The sequence below is a fragment of the Eumetopias jubatus genome, unplaced genomic scaffold (assembly GCF_037043125.1).
Source record: "Eumetopias jubatus isolate StellerSeaLion01/CBP00866 unplaced genomic scaffold, mEumJub1_p1.0 scaffold_13, whole genome shotgun sequence".
Classification (NCBI taxonomy): Eukaryota; Metazoa; Chordata; class Mammalia; order Carnivora; family Otariidae; genus Eumetopias; species Eumetopias jubatus.
In genome coordinates, this window is record NW_028274819.1 from 70176457 (window position 1) to 70191498 (window position 15042).

General features: G+C 38.5%; 1 protein-coding gene across 3 annotated transcripts in view; it reads right to left on the reverse strand.

Annotated features, from left to right (window-relative positions):
- Nucleotides 1-15042, reverse strand: part of GRM5 (glutamate metabotropic receptor 5) — a 573056-nt gene that overhangs the window by 50247 nt on the left and 507767 nt on the right. For all 3 annotated transcript variants that reach the window (XM_088017413.1, XM_088017412.1, XM_028091712.2), the window contains exon 7: nt 1237-2176. In XM_088017413.1, coding sequence (XP_087873539.1) covers nt 1237-2176 — 940 coding nt within the window. The remainder of the gene's footprint in view (nt 1-1236; nt 2177-15042) is intronic.

Genomic DNA, 15042 nt, shown 5'->3' on the forward strand with positions numbered 1-15042 from the left:
AGCTCTTCTGATAGGTACTTTTTAAATTGAGGGAGTCCTTATTCCCAGGAACAATCTATGTAGCCTTTTTAATACCTCCAAATTTGTTCCCAAGCCACCGATAAGATGATCTCATTGCCCCCATGTTGGGAAGTTATTAGTTGCACTAATTTTACATCTGCCCCTCACAGAGGCCACAGTCTTCTCTTCCCCCGAGAAGCAGGGAAGGAGAAAGTGGTTACTAGCCAGACTTGCTACTAGCATAAGTCTGAGCAGCTATTTGGGATGATAGGTTACACTTCAAGTTCTTAAAGCTTGTCATATTTAAACAGATTTTAAAGGAACCATAGGTCTCTGGGATAGCATGGAATATAGCAATCTATGCTACCAGTATTCTCTAGATGTTTATTAAAGATACAGATCTCAATTGGCTAAAAAAAAAAAAAAATATCTCATCGCCTTCTGAAATGCCTTAGGAAGTATTTACCACATAAAAGTCCCTCATGGTGGGGGAATCATTGGCTGATGGCTCCAGATTCTTTTCAGTTGGGACTTGACCCGTAAGTACCACCTGAGATACTAAACTTGAAGGGAGGATGGGACTGTGGGCAACAGAGAAAACAGGAAACTGGCTAGTGGTTGTGGAAGATTATATGCAAGGTCACTTTTGCCTCATTCGGATACTTAGACATTTCCCAAAGAGTTCAGGTTGCCCACTAGGAACTAAAACATGGAGTCTACATTTGCATATCTCTATGGGATGGGCAGTCAAAGGGCTCTTCTGAGCTTGGAAAAGTTCAGGCACACAGCACAGCCAGATACATAAGGCTTGTGGCACTCTGTGCTCAGTTTAATCTTCTGTGTTAACAATAACCTTCTCTACTCTGTTCTGGTGAATTAGAATTTGGTCCACAACGTATTTCTGTCTCCTCAGGACCTGGAGGTCCTTGCCTTGGCTTAATGACTTAACTGTGCTCTCCCTGCCCTTTTGGACCTCATTTCCTTTCTGCTGAAACTCTGCTTTTTTTTTTTTTAATCCCAACTTCTCTGTCTCTGGCTTTGGCATAAGTAACTGGGGCCACATCCAATTAACCCCACAAAACCCATTCAATGAGAATACCCAAGGCCCCTTTCCCCACACCCTGCCTCCCAGAGTTTAATTCACTCATATATTTCCCATTTAAAAGACCCAGGAAGCAAACACCATTGCTTCAGCTATAGGGGCCAGTGCCCCACAATCTCCCCCAAAACTTTTACCTTAGGGTTTCCCCAGAGGAGCCCCTCCTCTTCCACAGGTTGACCAGGCTGCTGGATCTGCTCGCTGCTGAGGATGACTTGCCATCCCCCACATGCATGCGCACCACGGTAGATGTGGTGAAGGCGCTGCGCACATTTCTCTCTGGTTTGGCCAGGATGATGTACACCTTCGGCACAAACATGCAGCCCAGTGCCACTGTGGCACTGAGACTGACTGAGAAACACATGGTGATGATTTTGTAGTTGCTGCCAAAGTAGATTGGCACAAAGGCCAGCCATATAATGCAGGTGGTGTACATTGTGAAGGCGATATACTTGGCTTCATTGAAGTTAGCTGGAACATTTCTGGTCTTGAAAGCATAGAAGGTACAGCTCAAAATCAGCAAGCCATTGTATCCAAGAGGAGTGACAACACCTAGGTTGGTGGTATTACAGATCAGGTAGACTTCTCGAATGCTTGGGTAGTCGTGCATTATATCAGGAGGCTCCATTATAAAGAGGGCAATGATGATGCCCAACTGAATGCATATAAGAATGAAAGCAATCACCAGCTGGGCACAGGCACTCATGAATCTGGGCTTTTTGGTACAGATCTTCTTCTTGCTGCCGGCCAGGATCCTTGCAATACGATTGGTCTTGGTCACAAGGGCTGAGTAGCTCATGGCTGGGGAAAGACCAATACCAATTCTCTGAAGGTAGCAATAAATCTGTTTGGGCTTTGCAATGAGGCAGAAGGTACATAAGTAACCCAGGCAGATGCCAGCAAGAATGATATAGCAGAGTTCCCTGCTGGAGGACTTGACTACTGGTGTATCACGATAAATGATGAAGACTGCAGTGACAAACAGGGTGGCCAGCAGGCCGAGGCAGGCAAACACCACAGCTGCAATGGGCTCAGGGTCACCCCAGCGGAGATACTGTACTGGGATCAAGTCACAACCTGCAGAGACACAAACACATATCAGAAAAAAAGGGAAGGAACATTTACTTGGGTCCACCTAAGTAAACTGCCTAAGTTACAAGGAGCTGCTTATGACCCTTTCACTTTGACTCCAGTCTACCTTTCTAATCTCGGTATCTTATGCTACTCTGTTCTTCATATATTCATTCATAATATATATATTTTTATAATATCACATACCCTGCGATAGGAGCTGTTCTAGGTTCTGAAAACAAAATGGTGAAGACCTTGCTCCCTGCTCTCCTAAGAAATAACTGGGGAGGGTGTGCTTCTAAATAATTACTTACAGCTGTGATAAGGGCCATTAAGAAGGACAGCATGGTTCCTAATGTAGTCTGTGGGAGCAATCAAAGCCTCCTTCAACAGGATTGAGCAAATGGAAGTGTTGGTTTGATGAGTTTGGGCATCCATTAGGTTCGGCACATGGAGATTAATTGTAAGGAAAGAGCTAGGGGGCACTGGAGGCATGAAAGGAGGCCACCGTACAGGTGGGATGAGTGGCCTAGATAAGCCTGGGAGGTAGGCAGGAAGGGATCTTGCAGGACAGAGAGGCCTAGACCAATAGGAAATCATTGGAGGGATCTATATACAGGAGAGGAAAGACATGGTCAGACCTATTTTAAACATTCTTTTGGTTGCTGTGTGGATCTGGGATGAGATAAAGGTGTGGACAGATTTGAATATTATTTGAAGCAATATAAAGAGTTTAAGTGGGTGTGGGGCTCCTTGAGAGGTGAAGACATCAGGATGACCAACATTGGATCCATCTATGCTGTCCTTGAATCCACTGTATAGAAAAGTTAGGATTTTCAGAGAATTGTATGGTTCCAATGTTACAGAAGAGAAGACACTTTATAAAAAAGGGAGGGGCAGCAGAGGAAAAGTGACCCCAAAGGCAAACAATTGGTCTGTGTGGGAAGTGGCCAACACTCCAAAAATTATTCTTGACTCATGGCTTGCAGGTTTTTATATCACTTCATTACACATCAGAAGAAAATGACAAAACTTGGCATCATTTGGGTTATGTACCTTCTTTTCACATTTCTTTATGATAGTGATTCTCAGACTTGGCTGCACACTGGAATTACCCAGAGACATTTAAAAAAATACTGTGGCCTGGGTCTCACTGTCAGAGTTTCTGATTTAACTGGTCTGGACATCAGGATTTTTAACAGACACTCCAAGTGATTCTAAACATGCAGCCAAATTTGAGAACCACTACTCTAGAAGGGTCGTGTATGTGTGTGTGTGTGTGTGTGTGTGTGTGTGTGTGTGTGTGTGTGTAAAGTAGCATTTGTTATATTTAACAGAAACATAGAAATAAAGAAACTGTATTGAGTGAACAGGAAAGGAGTTAAACAATCTGGAGCATTGGATATTTGAGGAACAAGGCAGAGATAACTAATTGCTTGCAAATATCCATTCTCCCCTTTATATCAGCAACAGATCTCTAATTTCATTTGGGGCTGGTAAAGGGTGCAGCTACCCTACATTTTCCAGCAACCTTTGCAGTCAGAGGTGCTATGTGACTAGGTTTTAGCCAGAAAGATGTAAGCAGGGAACTCCTTATAGAAAAATGACTCATAGTGGAGAATACACTTTTTGCCCTTTGTGGCTTTCTCCTTCTCCTGCCTGTAATATAAAGATGGTGGCTAGAGCTCCAGCAGTTATCTTGGAATATAAGGTAATTTTAAGGACAGAAAATGTGTTCTGAGTTTTGGAAGAGAATCCCTGTTAACCATGGAATCACTGACTAGCTCTAGACGATGGACATCATATTTGCCTTGTTTAAGCTACTTTACCCACCCCGTTATATGTAGCCAAACCAAATCCTGATACAGGTATAAGATTTTCCTATTAAATTCCCATATTCCACAATCAAGGGTGTTGGAGTTAAGAGGCTTTGAATACCAAAGTTACTTGGAGGTAAGGGAGACAACAATAAGTAATGATAGCATAGAAGCATGTGGTTCTTTCAAAATATGTCTAAGGGCAGCTTTTGTAAAAAGGAAAGGAAATATTCTCTGTCCCTTATTTCTGCCTGCCAGTCTCTGTTCAAGATCTCAGACTTCAAATAGTACCATTAGTTTATTGTTAAATTCATTATGGGTTTAATGGGATTTGTGAGTTAGCCTAGGATCTTCAGCACACTTTACAGAGTTGTTTCTATGGGAAAATGCAGTCTTATTTTTAAAAATCTGTGTGTTTAGAGGCCCCTGGGTGGCCAAGTTGGTTAAGTATCTGACTCTTGATTTCGGCTCAGGTCATGATCTCAAGGTCATGAGATTGAGCTCTGCATTGGGCTCCAAGCTAGGCATGGAGCCTGCTTAAGATTTTCTCTCTCCCCCTCTCTCTCTGCCCCTTTCCCCTGCTTGCTCTCTCTCTCTCCCTAAAACAAAACAAAAATAAATAAACAAAACCCTTGTGTATTTAATATTGGAACAAGGTGCTTTTAACTTAAAAAAATATGGATCGCCCAGATTAAATATGAGACTGTTATTTTATATAATGTTATTAATTATAAATAAACACATATCTCACTGCTAATGAAGATAGCTGTATCCTTATTTTTAGGCAACAGTGTTCACATATGAGGCTTATATGTTGGAATGCAGACTCTGAAATTTTAGTATACCAGGGGGTTTAGCTTCATATTTATAAATTTGCTCCTTGTAGAGACTATTTTACAATAGGAAAATAGGGATTAATCAATCATTCCTATCTCTATTCTTCCATAACTTTTATTTAGAACAGTGATGTGACAATGAAATTTATTATCTACTGTAGTTAATTCTAATGGGGACTGTTTCCCCTCGTAAGTCATGAGCTGCTAATACCCACAGTAACTTACTGACATAGGAAACAGGTTATGTGGTACATGAAGTGGGAATCCTTTCATTAGCTAAAAAGAATCAGCTGAAAAAAATGTATAAATGTTTACTTTAAAGTCTTTCGTTTTACTCCTTTTTCTATGCTGTTTTGCTAAATCTTAATTGCTTTTATCCAGATGTAATTAGCACCCTAATCCTAAATGTTTTGCATATGACCGCACTCACCACTATTTTTACATCAAATATATTCTTGAACTCTTCCTACGTAACCCATTAACATCATGTGTGAAACTAAAGAAAACGCCATTACATATATTTGTTGGAAGAAATGTGCATGAGGCATGCCTCTAATGTGATGTGATTATTGTCACAAATTTGCCAGAACTTATACGTTCAAATGTATGTTTTTTCATTTAATGTGAACCACTCAAAAGGCTTTATGTTTAGTTTAATGATGCTGCCATTGCAGAAAATACTTTTGTAACTATTCTCTTGGAATAACAAACTGGATTCTGATTAGACTGCTATAATCACTGAATCTTATAATTGATTAAGTTCTTAGAGTTTCCAAAAACAGATGTGCATTGCAATCACTTGTGGCATCTACAAAAATACAATCCAAGGGTCTAACTCAGGAGATTTTGAATCAGTGCATTTTGAATCAGGACAAAGGAATCTTATTTTGAATAAGTAAGCTTAATGACTATACAACTGATCCTTGGTTGGCAGCCCAATGTTGGACTATCAGACTCACTTCTTATCCAGTATGTGAATGTCTTCTTTGATACTTCCAAGGTGTGATCATCCACACTGTAGCTAAGACTTTGAACTATATTGTCTCAAGGCCAAGATTAGTGGTGGGGGAAGATAGATCAGAAAGGCAGGAGGTCAGGATGGCAAGTGGAGACTGGAGGTGAATAAATTGGTCAGAAGGCTATCACAAGAGGATAGTCCTGGGATGGTGGAGCAAAACTAAGTCATTGTACTGAAGAAAACATTGATCTGGGAAAGACATTTTAGAGCTGGAATTGAAAGAAATTATGAGGTAGACAGAAGCATTAGGAGAGGGACTTCTAACCAAGTTGATAGCAATGCTAATAAAATAACTAAGATGAGGGCTGTAGGAAGAAAAAGGTCACATTTTATGGGGATGATATCTAGTTCCAATTTGGACATATTGTATTTGAAATGTCTATGAGTTACTGAGTAGGTGGAAGCAGAGGTTTAGAAGAGATATCAGGGTGGCAGTTATAGCTTTAGGAATCAGGAGGAAATAAGAGACATATAAATAAATATAATTAATGAGGAAATTCACAGATAGAGAGCAGAGCTTAGAAGTCTGGCTTAACACCAATATTAAGGAATGGCAGAGGAAGAGTGTATGTCAGGGAAGACAAGGTAGACCAGCTAGAAGGAAAGAAGTGTATCAGCAGCCAAAGGGAAGTGGTCAAGTGGATGGCCCACCATATCCTTCTCCAACAATATCATTACAACTTTTCTTTTCTTTTCTTTTTTAAACCCTTGCCCAGAGGGCTGGCAAAAAGTTGTGAGCTTCAGGTGTGCAGATATCTCTTCTGGTGGTATACCTTTCTCTGATTTCTTTCCCCCCTTACTGCTATTAGATTTCTTTTGAACAAGGTGGTTTCCTTCCATTGTTGTATTCCTATCACGGAACATATTCTTCCAAATCTTGGAATAATGTTAATCTTATTATGATATAAATTTAAATTCTCATTGACTACTACCTCTGCTCTGTGCCTTGGTTTACAAACATCTGAATGCCCTGTTATTCCCCCCAAATCCTTCTTTATTTCCTTCCGTGAATTACTGGGCATTTTCTCCCTTAATGTTTGTTTGTTTTTTAATCCCTGTCTCCTTCTTAGTATAATGGTAAGTTACTGGAAGTACGGTAGGTTACTGGAAGTACTCTTAGTGTACTGGTCAGTTACTACATACTGGAAGGGTATATAGAAGTTAAATAAGAATAGAGTATATATATTTTATAGATTTAGAATAAATTTAATCAATTGAGCATATGTTATGTTTTAGATTAAAGAATCTTGATAATGTCAATGAAGTTCCCTCCTAGCAAGCATATTAGAGTTTCACAGAAGGTACACAACATTGCAGCTCTTTCTAGAAATGCAGATGATCAGTAGACTAAAAAACCAAGACCTATTTTCTGATAACATCTATTTAAATAGCTACCCATTTCTCATTTTCCTCCTCTTTCATGCTTGATCCTTATTCTACTGTTCTCTAGTATAATCTATGCTTTCATAGCTTGAAGTGATAAATATTGAAAATAAAAGAGATTTTTTTTTTAAGGGAAAGTGAACTGCCAAAACTATATTATCCACACTCATCCTGTGATTCCACCAATGTGTTTTCCATACCTCTAACAGGAGAATGGATGGTCCACTGATTTCCTGGACACCTAAAAACAATATGACTGCTCAGTAATAACTGGTACTCATGCTTATCGTTTGGGTATTAGTCTTACAGGATTAATATTCCTGTGGTTAATAGTTCCTAGACTATTGCATTTTTCAAGTCCTGTTCCAGATGTCTTTTTAGGCAGAAGGAATGACGAGTCAAAGACCCTAGGATGGATACCTGATATTCTATAAGTCAGCTAGGCAGGAAATCCTTAACAAATTCCGTATTTTGGGAGGAAGGGAAGGTTGCTGCGAATCTCTGAGAATCAGATGTATGTGTTCCCAGCTGCTGATCAGGCCATTTCAGGTGTACAAAACCGAAAACCAATATGGGGCCATTGTGGGACTATACTTTGATACCTGAGCAATAGATCTGCTCAGAGTACAAGGTGTTGACTAGTGACAAACATCATGCTGGCTTTCAGTCTGTTCTATCCATAGACCATTTGTCTGTCTTTACTCCTGTCTTTACTTGTCTAGATTTTAATTTCTAGGATGTTGAGCTATCAGAGGAATGCAAACTCAGAATTCTTTCTGAATTGTCCATATCCCTGAAAATAATCTCTTCACATAGCCTGAGCTAAAGTTTCTTTTTTCTTTATCACTTCCGTGGTTCAGAAGAATTGGAAGTGGTGTCTCTCTCTCTCTCTCTCTCTCTCTCTGTGTGTGTGTGTGTGTGTGTGTGTGATATTTAGGTACCATATTTTTCTTTGTAGCATTTACTATAACATCACCTATTTTGTGTGTATGAGAGAGAGAAAGAGAGGGTGAGTATATTGTTAAGGTCTATCCTCCTTCCTTGACTATATAACACTCTGATGTTAGGGAATTTGTCTCTTTTGCTCATAAATGGATCCCTAGTACTGAGCACAGTGCCTTACTCATATTAACATAGCAATTAACAAATTAGTATATATACCATACAGTCAAAGTTTATAATTTTCATCCTGGGGTATGGATCAAGTCATTCTCAGCAAACATTTTGTTGACTTTAAGAAATTCCAAGTTACAGAATTCTTAGTTACCATTATAGATAGAAGTCTGAATTCAGTACATTACACCTGAATTTTAGAGTAAAGATTCTGGTAACCAGAGAGAGCAAAACTAAGTAAGAACCTCAAAAGCTTACTTCTGCCTAGAGGTGACCTGTTTCACATTAGAAATATTCCTGGTACTAACTTGGCAATGATGGCAAAAATGTTTTATGATTGACTGATTAATCTCACTCTGAGTAATTCATGGATCTGGGAAGCATGGGTAGAGGAAAAAGAAGGGCAGTAGACAGAAGTCATTCTTTAACAAGTGCCATTTAACTAGGAAGTTCAGATTCACTCTTCTCAAAAAGGCTGCTAATTGCAACATGTTTTACTTTAGAACAGGAAAAAAAAGTCCTCATTGGCAAAAGCTTATTCCAGACTTAATTGATTTTTACTATTACATTATCATAAAACAAAACATACCATGATTACTCCCTGATTTAGTCTGTATCCAAAATGTTGGATAAGTTTTATCTGAAACTGCCTCAATAGGAAGCTACCTCATTCCTGCTTATTGAAGCATTACAAAAAGGAGGAAACTAACATTTATTGAGTGCCTACTATATGTCAGGTATTATCCTAGGTATTTTAGTAATCTTCATAATCAACAAGTAAGATAAGTATCATTAATTCTGTTTTACAGAGGAGCAGTATAAAGTTTGATATGCTAACTTATTGGGGCTGAGATTAAAATCCTGTGGGATTTTTGACTGATTGACTGATTGATGCTGTATCAGGAGAGGCAAACGGATCAAGTGCCACTTTGAAAGGGGTCTTGAGTCTACTTAGTAGGAAAGCGAATCATGAATGATTAACAGTGTCTGCCCATGGGCTAGGAGGGGCCAGTGGTAGCATACATATTTGATATTTGTTATCCTAACAGAAGGCCATGCCCCCTTCCTGAGAAAATCTCATTGGTTGACACTCATCAGCAATGTCCTCAACCTGGCACATATGTCCTGAGTTGCTGGGCCAGAGACACCAATTGTTGCTTTTGTGTTCCTAAAGTTTTTTAGTGTAGACATTTTCTTGAATGGGCACTGGATCCCCACAGGTGACTAGAACAAGGATTAATTGTGGGACATTTCTAAGATTGCCACACAGGGGACTCACAGCCATCCACTTATCATTGGACCCAGCCTATATCATGCCCTTCATGGTTAATTAAATATTTGTGTTTTAGATTCCCTTAATAAAATCCCTTCAGAGAGGTGACAACTCAGGGCTGTAGCTTTTATTTAGTTTTCATTTTTTGTTCTTTTTTTATTGGTTACATTTTATAGGGGAGTTTGAAATTGTATGCAAAGATTTATTTCATAATTAAAGCATAAAGGATGGTTTAATGGAACTGCAGGGTAGTAAGGGGAAGGATTATCACAGATGCACATTTGTAGGGAACAGCTTTGAAAAATATGGCTTCCAGGCATACTGCAGATGAAGAAGGGAGGAAAAACACAGCATAGGAATTTCAGTAGTAAAATGTGCTGACTGGAATACTTTTGAGCCATTTTTACCTTTCCCCTCTCCCTTTTCACTAGCCAACTCCCCCTTCCTCTTTCATTTGCCAGATCCTCTGAGCATGGCTATGGCTTTTCTGATCTCCTGAGCCCAAAGCACAGGTCCCTCCCAGGTGGTCAGCCTCTGGGCCTGGGCCTATCACCACGCTCACACCACACTGTTTTGCACACAATAGCACAACCTTCATGCTCACGGTGAGTTTGCAGTGTCTGTCTTACCCAGTGGACTGTGAACAATTTGAGAGCAGGGCCATGCCTTTGCTTTTGTACTGTGCTTGACACACAACAGGGAGGAAAACAGTTGAATGAATGCTTGATTACATTAAAGAAGAGGAGGGACTACTGAAGAATCAGGAGACAGGCACTTCATTTTCACCTTGCATGCAACTATTTCCTGTGAATATGAGGCTTTTACTCTATTTGTGTCTCAATTTTCCTGCACATGAAACAGAAATAATGCAGAATTCCATCCCTTTCTCTTCCCTATAACAAGACATTTGATCTTGAGAAAACCCTTGAATAAGAATTCACATAAGAGAAATTAAAGACTGATTACCTGTAAAGCATGAGTGAAGCAATTTCTCGGGACTGAGTCTATAAAAGGCTTAAAACTATTTTTGTGTTTTACTAGAATAAAACACTACAGTCATCCCTTTAAAACTGACAGACTCTCAAATAAAGTTTTACATAGATATTTTCAGCTCTAATGAGTGTTTTACAATTAATTTATATCTCTTTCTATTGAAATTATGGCTTGCCAGACCCCTTTCTCTGGTTTTAGTCAGACTCTTATAATATTTTTTCAAATAGTCTACATACTAAAAGGCATTTTCCTCCTGTGTGGCTGGTCTTCCATCGAAATGTTCAGAGGCTTTCTAATTTTATGACTCAGAGCTTTTACAGGCCCCACAGTATTCCTTCTGTGTTCCCACAGACCCTGTCACATGGTCTTCATTATTTTTTTTGACCTTGGAGACATAAGAAGAGTGTTCTAAGGCCTGGGTTTACATTACCTTAACTAAGGCTGATTGCAAAATCTCATGTATATTCTGCCATAGATTTTACCTCTTGTTTCTGTTCCCAAACTGACTAATTCCTGAATTTTAAGTGTCATAATATTTAAGTATTTCTTAATTGAGCCACTGGTATATATGTTATTAACTAAAATGCTCATGTTTACTATAAGAAGAAAATGCAAGAAGAGACCCCACCCATATATAAATGCATAAGGACCAAAATTAATGTCTCGTCTTACCATTAAAGAGAATAAAAATGTTCACCTAGCTCAACTAGAGCATGCCACTTACTTCTCAGTTGAGCGCACATTAGCAAGCACCCATTCCATTCAAGGCACTTGGCCCATACCATGATGATACAAAGACAATCATTTATTCCTTTAAAATGGTGGCTTGGTCAAACACTCAGGGTCTTTACTCTTCTAGGCACTTATATCTTCTTCAAAACCCCACATTCTACTAGGTAGGCACCATTACTTCATGCATTTTTAATGAAGAGAACTGAGGTAAGATTGGATGTGGAGAGCATCTGGAGGGAACCACAGTAGGAGAAGAACAGATGTGGAAAACAGAAGAAATGTGAAGAAAAGGGTGAAAGGCAGAAGTCAGATGTACAGAGGCCTATCTCTACAGCTTCATGATAGAATGTCATAAAAGCATTATATTTCTGGCAATTACTGCTGAAGGTTCAAATGGGAAGTCAATAAAAGCTTTAGGAAGGAAAATAATACTTTCCTGCCTACATCTCAAGGATTAGACCGAGGACCACATAAAATAACATGAGACTTGAAGAGTGGCGTGATAATTATGAAGTGAGAAAAGGAGGAAAAAGAAAAGTGTATGCCTAAAATGGTAGTGACTCAACAACTGCTAATTTGCCTGTGTGTTTTATTAGATTGTCCTATGTTCTTCTGGGGGAAAGCCAGGCCTATTTCATCTTTCTCGCCTTTTATATATACACAACCCCAAGTAAATGGTATTATATTGTCTTAAATTGTTTGTAAGTACAAGGCAGCACATATCCTCTCAGAATTTTTCACTTAATGTGATTTTTAAGAGGTGGCAAGTAGGAGACATCTTTCTGTTTCATATTACTCATATAATATACCACTGTTTATGAAGCATTTTCCAAGTGGGTTAGATAATGTAGTGGTAGGCACTGTGTTATAATGTTTTATGTTATTGGGGGGAAATGTGATAGTTTATTTTGGGTAAGCTATATTTAACAAGAACTGAACTCAATGAAACCACATTATTTTCTTTAGTCTGGTTATATCAGAGTGGTTTTTGACCACGAGGACATTGTTTTTAGCCAGACCACAAATTTATCACTGTGAGGAATACAGCACACATTTCTCATTCCATGGTTTCTGGCGAGATGAAAATTGGCTTATGTTCTCTTTGAGACTTGTTTTGAGAAGTTCCACTGAGAGAGGCCCTTTTAGCAATTTCATTTTTCCTGGCACAAATGGTGTTATGTTTGTAAATATATCATCTTTTTGACTTCTCTGGTGGGATAAACAAATTTATCAGTTAATGAAAATTGAGAAATTGGAAGAGTAAGAAGGCATTTTATAATTTTTCGATGCCTGAGCCCTGGAATTTCACTTTAAAAAAACCATTGTTCTTTAGAGCATTAACTAAAACAGCTTCATCAAGCTCACTATTTGAAAAAGACCACTGCACACAATTTTTCATTGCATTTTAGAGATCCTTCAGGAGAAATCCAGCGATTCATGCTTATTTCCATATTGCCTATGGCATCATATCAAGGAAAAAGCTAAGAGTTTTACAGTAAGGCTTGAACCTTATTTCTGTTACTTACTGTGTGACCACAAGCACAGATATTTTACACTTACAACCTCAGTTTTCTGTAAAATGGAGATAATGATTCCAATCTTTCTGGAGGATAAAGAGGATTATTTAGCACCTATTACAATGGGTGACAGGCACTCTCTACATGGAGATTTGTTTCCTTCTATTCTGTAATTTATTTCTTCAGCAAATATTTATTATCTTCTTTGTTCTAGGAACTTGATATTCCAAGGTGAACAAAACAGGCAAGAAAAGGAAAAAAACCTACTTTGGCTTAGGGATATTGACAATATGCATAAAATCAGTAAAAATAAATTAATACATAAACAACATAATAGAATGAAAGTTATATATGAAATGGAGAAAATAGGAGGTAGAAGAGGGTAAGGAGGGACAACTGATAGACAAGTTGCCCAGGGTAGACATTTGAGCAAGGACTTGGAGGAAGGAAGGATAATAGTATATGTGTCTGGGGTGGAGCATTCCAGCAGAGAACACCTAGGGCAATGACCCTAGGACAAGAGCCTTCTAGGTGTTTTAACAGAACTAAAGAAGGACAAATGTGTTAGAGGGAGGGGAAGATGAAGTGAAGGGAAAGTACTCTAGAGATCTAACAAAGGACCAGATTATACAGAACATAAATTTGTAAGGACTTTGAATAAGATAGGAAACCATCGTAGTTTATTAGACAATGGAGTAACATGATCTGGCTTACTTTCCAAAAAGTTATCTCTGCCTGGGGTGTTAAGAAGTAGCTGTAGGTAGGGGTAAGAGTAGAATCAGGGAGACTATTTAGGAGCTTGTTTCAGTAGTAAAGGTAATTAATGATGATTACTAGGACCAGGGATCTTATAGTGGAGGTAGTGAGAAGTGGTAGAATTCTCTTTGAAGAGTCAGTGGGATTTCCTGATTGACTGATTAAAGCATATGAGAGGAATCAGAAGATGATTCTAAAGTTATTGGCTTGAGCTACTGAAAGAATGGATTTGCCATCTGGTGAAATATAGCAGCTTTGGAGATCAGGAAGGTAAAGACCTGGTTTGCATCTTTGGAAATGTAGAATTTGAGACATTCAAATAAATATGTCAGGTAGGCAGTTGAATATTCAAGTTTGGAGATTAGATGAGATGTCTGGGCTATATATTTAAATTCAGAAATTTCTTCAATGTATAACTGAGAACAATAACATGAGACTGGGTAAGGTCACCAGTGAAGCAAATGTAGATAGAAAAGACTTAGCCCTGAGATACTACAAAACTTTATCCTTAGCTTTATTTCAAACACAAAGCTGGATATAAATGTAAAAGTACTGAAGGCAATAGATGCTAGGTCCCTTTGGGGAAGATTAAAAAAATCTTTTTCCTCTTGTGATTGAGAAAAATAGCAGAAGTGGATAATGATGCCTTCAATGAAACCAGAAAACCCTTGATTACACAGAGTGGTTTATAAAAGGGGGGAGGCGGTGCCTGGGTAACTCAGTTGGTTGAGCATCTGACTCTTGATCTCTCATGTCTTGGTCTCGGTCATGAGTTCAAGCCCAAAATGCCTTATTAGTATTGTTATGGCTCATGACTACTTTTCTGGGGTTTCCAGATCATTGTTAACTTGCATAATCCATTCATTTAGAATCAGAAGGCCTAAGAAGATAATCTGAGTGACCTTAAAAGAAATGTTCATAATAGTTCAACAATGTTCACAATAGTTCAACAATTCCTATTCTGTGCCATGCACTGGGCTAGATAGTCATTGATTTAAAGGATCTTACTGTCAAATGTGGAAGACACTCAATAGAGAGAGGTTGGAACTTTTTCCAGATTTTCTCATTCATCCATCTTCAATCAATCAATCTCTATATTCATTTCTTATCACTGTATATTTTTTAAACTTTATTAACACTAGACTGATAATATAATTGAATTGTTAACAGGTACTAACTCCTTGTACACTATTTCATCTCTCCAATAATTCTTTGAACTAGTTACTACTATTACCTTCATTTAATGTAAGAAGTTGAAGTTCAGAGAAGGAAATTTATTTACATGAAGTCACACAGTGAATCACTGGCAGAGTATAGATTTGAACATGGATATGTCTGACTCTGAAGCCTCTTGATTTAAACCACTATGCTATTGGAAGATAATAAAGATGAATTGTTGCAGACATGTCATGCACACAGCCAAAATTCTCATCT